The sequence below is a fragment of the Styela clava genome, chromosome 11 (assembly GCF_964204865.1).
Source record: "Styela clava chromosome 11, kaStyClav1.hap1.2, whole genome shotgun sequence".
NCBI lineage: Eukaryota > Metazoa > Chordata > Ascidiacea > Stolidobranchia > Styelidae > Styela > Styela clava.
Window position 1 is genome coordinate 12,640,340 of NC_135260.1, and position 4,765 is coordinate 12,645,104.

The following is a 4,765-nucleotide window of genomic DNA, read 5'->3' on the forward strand; positions in this document are numbered from 1 at the left end:
CGATTGATTCTTAGTTTTCGGCCTTTTCGGGTTCCTGTGAACTGGACATGAAACTGCAATACACGATTTTATGTTTCGCTTTCAGTGGTCTTTGGCTACTTTGTTTTCGTTCGCAAGGGCTTGAAGTTAGATGTTTTAAATTTTTTTTTATAATTTGTATGAAAAATATGTTTTGTATGAGCTCGCATTATTATATTCGATAAATTAGAATCATATTTTAAATCAGAAATTGTTTTTTTCAATTAAACTGTGAAAGTGCGGAAAGTTTGGAGTTCATGAATTAGGATTTGTGATAAAATTAATAGTTTCCCAATCGTAGTAATCCCAGAAAACACGCAAACCCAAACTATCCGTTCTCAACGTTTTGCTTATATAAGTGGACCTTGGTCTTTCGTTTAGCCTTTGTATTTTCCCTACCAACCAAATCACGAGACTTTGTTCTTTAGACACTTTTATTATCTCGTCACTGCAATCGGTACTGGTTTATGGCTGAGCGCCGCGTAAGCAAACAGGGAGTACCTGAGGCAAATATATCCCTTTCTCCTGCGCAAAACAAACGCAAGCGCTGACGCACGGAAAAAAGGCTTTCGAGAGTTTCCAAATTTTCTCTCGTTTTCTTGCCTTCATTCGACTGACAGCCTTACGTCATGGCAAGCCAATGGAAAAGCTAAGAAAATACGTCAGGGTTAAATATATCTGCTTAAGCTGCGCTAAAAGCCATCGGCACATATCCACGGTTGTTATTCTGTAGCTGTCCATGGTCTCGTAAGGAGCTGGAAACAGCTTAAAATACGGGCTTGGTCTGTGGCAGGTATTCAAGAGTGGATTATTCCGAACGTTAAATATTTTTATACAATTTGGTATATACTCAGGTTAGCGAGCTGTGATGTTTCAGATATGTGAGCGATCAGTGAACTATGTTGCAAAATTCGTTCGGATTGTATGAAATACTAATAGTTTATTTATCTCTTTTATAGATATAATATTACAAAGTCTAAATACGATTGCGAGGATTTGTATTACAAAGATATATACCCAGTGGATCTGAAAATAGTTTTAACATTATAGAACAAAGACTTGTTCGTGTACAGAAGCTGCTATATTGCATCAATCGTTTTACTTCCGGCTGTTACAATAAGAACAGACTCGTGTCATCTTAAAAAAGATCAATAGAAGGGAGTGCTTCTTAAGACAGCGGAAGCAACCAATCCAGTTAGGAGAAAGTTGAACATCACTGAAACTACCGAGTGGACACACACAAACGTCCCAATCGCCCACAAAGTTGCTATCGTCAGTCAGACTCTGAGTCATAGACCGACATAGGCGTGAGAGCAACTAGTACCTCTCTACAGTCGAGTGATTTTATTCTCTTGCTATTATCCCACACCTTCTCCCGCGTTCTTCTATAGCGATGGAAGTTGCTTCGTTCTACCACGAAGATAACTTGGTTAATTACGACCAACAGTCATCACCAAGCTCGGTCGGCAGCGCAGGCAGTACAGACATCGGGGTAGTGTCCGCTATTTGTCCACCCTACGGAGGGGTTGAATTTAATAAAGACGTAGTTTTGAAGAATATGAACTTAAATTTAGACGGGCCACACACACAGCTGAAACAACATTTGAAGCCGATAGAAAATACCGTTATAGCTTCACATTCTAGTGTTGTTCAACAGAACAATACTCATCATCAAAACGGAAATACGCATCACAGGCTGAATAACGGCAGCGTAATCAACGGACAAGCTGCTCAACACCACGGCGTAATCACCAACGCATACGGAACTCTCGGATCGGCTTATACTCTCGCATCGCCCGACGTTAATATGTTAAAGCTCGGCTCACCGGATCTTGAGCGGCTGATGGGACACAACCCGCACATTCACAACAACGGGCAGTACATGCAGCAGAAACAGCATATTACGTCGGGCGTGACTCAGGAACAAGAAATGTATGCTCAGGGATTTGAAAGAGAATTAGAAAGGCTCAAATCTCGAAGCGGCAGTAATCCTGATATACCGGCTTCGGGCATTCAGTCTGCCGCCAGTATAGGCGCTGAATCGTCGCCTTGCTCTGTGATAACAACCGGCGCAAGTCAACAGCAAATGGTCAGGCAACTTCAGCCATACGTGTCAGAACAGTATTATCAACATCCATCAGCAACGTCGGGTATGGCAATAAATCAGGTGCTTGGAGGAACAATACATCATATGAGCAATCCAGCTCTCGCCCATTTAAAAGAAGAGCCTTCTCAAATCGTGCCTGTCATGTCAAACACACCGCCTATGTCACCAATAGACCTCGTAAACCAAGAAGTGATGAAATCAGAAAGAAAACGCCAGAGAAATCGTGTAGCTGCCAGCAAATGCAGAAAGCGTAAGCTTGAAAGAATATCCAGACTCGAAGACAAAGTAAAAAGTCTTAAAACCCAAAACATGGAACTTTCAACAAATGCGAATATCTTGCGACAACAAGTGGCCGATCTCAAGTCAAAAGTTATGGCTCATGTTAACTCTGGGTGTCAGCTTATGATGAGCCAACAGCAAGTCAATTTTTGATTTTATTTCAAAAATTGAAACATGAATCGCGACATGTGAAGATTTGTCGGTTTCAGAGGATGCCACGTCGCCGAACTGATATCGCGCGACCAGTGGTGGATGCTGGTGTGGGAGGTTGGACCAGTGAGTTGAAAACACTATATTACACACATGGTATCCAAGAAAATACACTTACATAAATTTGTATCGCTTACCCAAATTTCAACAATTGGCTGTGATAAAATGTTTCAGTTGGTTGAAGGCTGCGGCGAGCAGAGAATAGTGAATACTAAAAACGGATGAATATTTACTGTGACGGTTACTGTGCTATTGCTATATTATGTACTTTTAGTCTTTTCTACAATTCGCTATTTTGAGACGTACCCCGATGCAATGTGTTATTCAATTTAATAATTTTATTTTAACTTCCACAAGTATATTGGGGCATACAAAATCTAGAAACTTGATTAAATTAATCCAAGCATATGGCTTCAAAAGAGTTTGGCGGGCAGTCACGTTTGTGAAATATTATACACTATACAACAGCCGCTAAGCGGCTGCTGTTGGTCTATCGAGGCATAGAGTAGCACATACAGGAAGCGCAACCGCAGTTCCTTCTAACTCAGTTTAACCCAGAAACGTTAAGCAGTAGTTCCTCGTTGTGTTCACATCGTTATTCTGATCTATACGCTAAAGCACGTCACTACAATATTGTATATTCCAACGTAGTTTTCCGTAAAGGAAATATCTTGAAAATTGTTTTGTGCAATATTGTTGTTTATCTGGCTATGAATATTGTTTCGTTATATTTTTCCTAACGGGTTAAATTGCTATAGTAAGCTCAAACTGCCTCGATATGCTATCTGATATTAAATGCCTTTGAAGCCATCCAGATATATATTACAATAAATGATAATATCTGCTTGTTCGATATCAGTTTTGAATTTTAATATGAATAATGACAAATGTGGATTATTGGTCTCAGAATACTTCAACAATAGACTCACTGTTACATATTTGTTGAATAAGATTAAATTTTGGAAATCGTAGCCATTTTTGTGTTAAATTCCCCCTATATGCACACTGATTTTTGCCACAATTTACTACCAAACGTTGAAAATCTTAACTTTTGTAAATTTATTTATTGTTTATTTTTGGCATCGCACGCACAATGAGCAAAAGTTCGCTCAATTTTTTCTGTATATTATGGAAAGATACTTGCCCAATAAAGTACGTTTTTTTTTTTTCCTAATATTGGCAAAACACCATAGTAGAAATTTGAACAACACAAATAAAAGTAACACTGGCGCCACACTAAAATATATTCTCCTATTCGGCGTCACATGTCACATGAATTTCTTGATTTGTACTGCTGTTCCCAAGATTACAACCATTGTCAACAAATTTTTATTTTCCATTTTTAAATTTGAAGCTGCAAACAAAAAACATCATCTTTACACTGATAGAAACGTCCAGTAAATCAAGTCGAATTTCCTTGTTATTCTATCAATTTTTATTTACGACTGTTCCGCTATGTAAAAAGAACGTTTGAGCCCGATTTAAACTCGTTAGGCATGAACCAATGAATGCTATTTATTATTGTTCATACTTAATCAAGTATGTTTGTGCCGTTGATCTTTATTTTCTGCGCGTTTCTTGCTTTTTTGTCGCTTTTTCTACATAAAGTGCAAATTATTTTGGTGATCTCTATTGTTATTCTTCGTATTATTATTATTTACAATTTCATTATCTCTATTTATTGCTTTACTTTTTTTATTTCCTTTATTATCTTTTCTTCATATTTCCATGGCCTTTTATGTATTTATTCCCGAATTCTTTAAGAAAATAAACGAAAAATACGGAAAAATTATACAAATGTGATTTAGAAGATATAGCATCATAAAACAGGGGTTTCAAGGGAATCGTGGTGTGCAGTGATGTCGCGTGCAAACTCTATAGCTTCCTAAGCAGGAAACCTAAATGTAATTTAGCAAAACTCGACATATCTCGTTGAAAGACTTACAAATGTCCTTTCCCAAGAATCCACATAAGCCTCTAGTAGAAAAATTGTGATATAAAGATCCTATATATTTAACGCAAAGTTTCCCAATGTGAAGGTACAGCCTCGGAGTGCTCTTTTAAAATTTTGGCTGGCAATGACAATAATCTTTCCCCACATATTTCATATTCTAACCGTTCAAAAAATCGTATCGTAAAATCGAACATCAA

The 4,765-nt window shown here is 37.9% G+C and overlaps 1 protein-coding gene across 1 annotated transcript; it reads left to right on the plus strand.

Moving 5' to 3' along the window:
• Positions 1 to 781: 781 nt before the first annotated feature.
• Positions 782 to 4,406, plus strand: LOC120347297 (transcription factor Jun-like). The gene has a single exon (XM_039417210.2). It carries the CDS (start codon positions 1,412 to 1,414, stop codon positions 2,555 to 2,557), a length of 1,146 nt encoding a protein of 381 aa, XP_039273144.1. The 5' UTR covers positions 782 to 1,411; the 3' UTR covers positions 2,558 to 4,406.
• Positions 4,407 to 4,765: the final 359 nt, after the last annotated feature.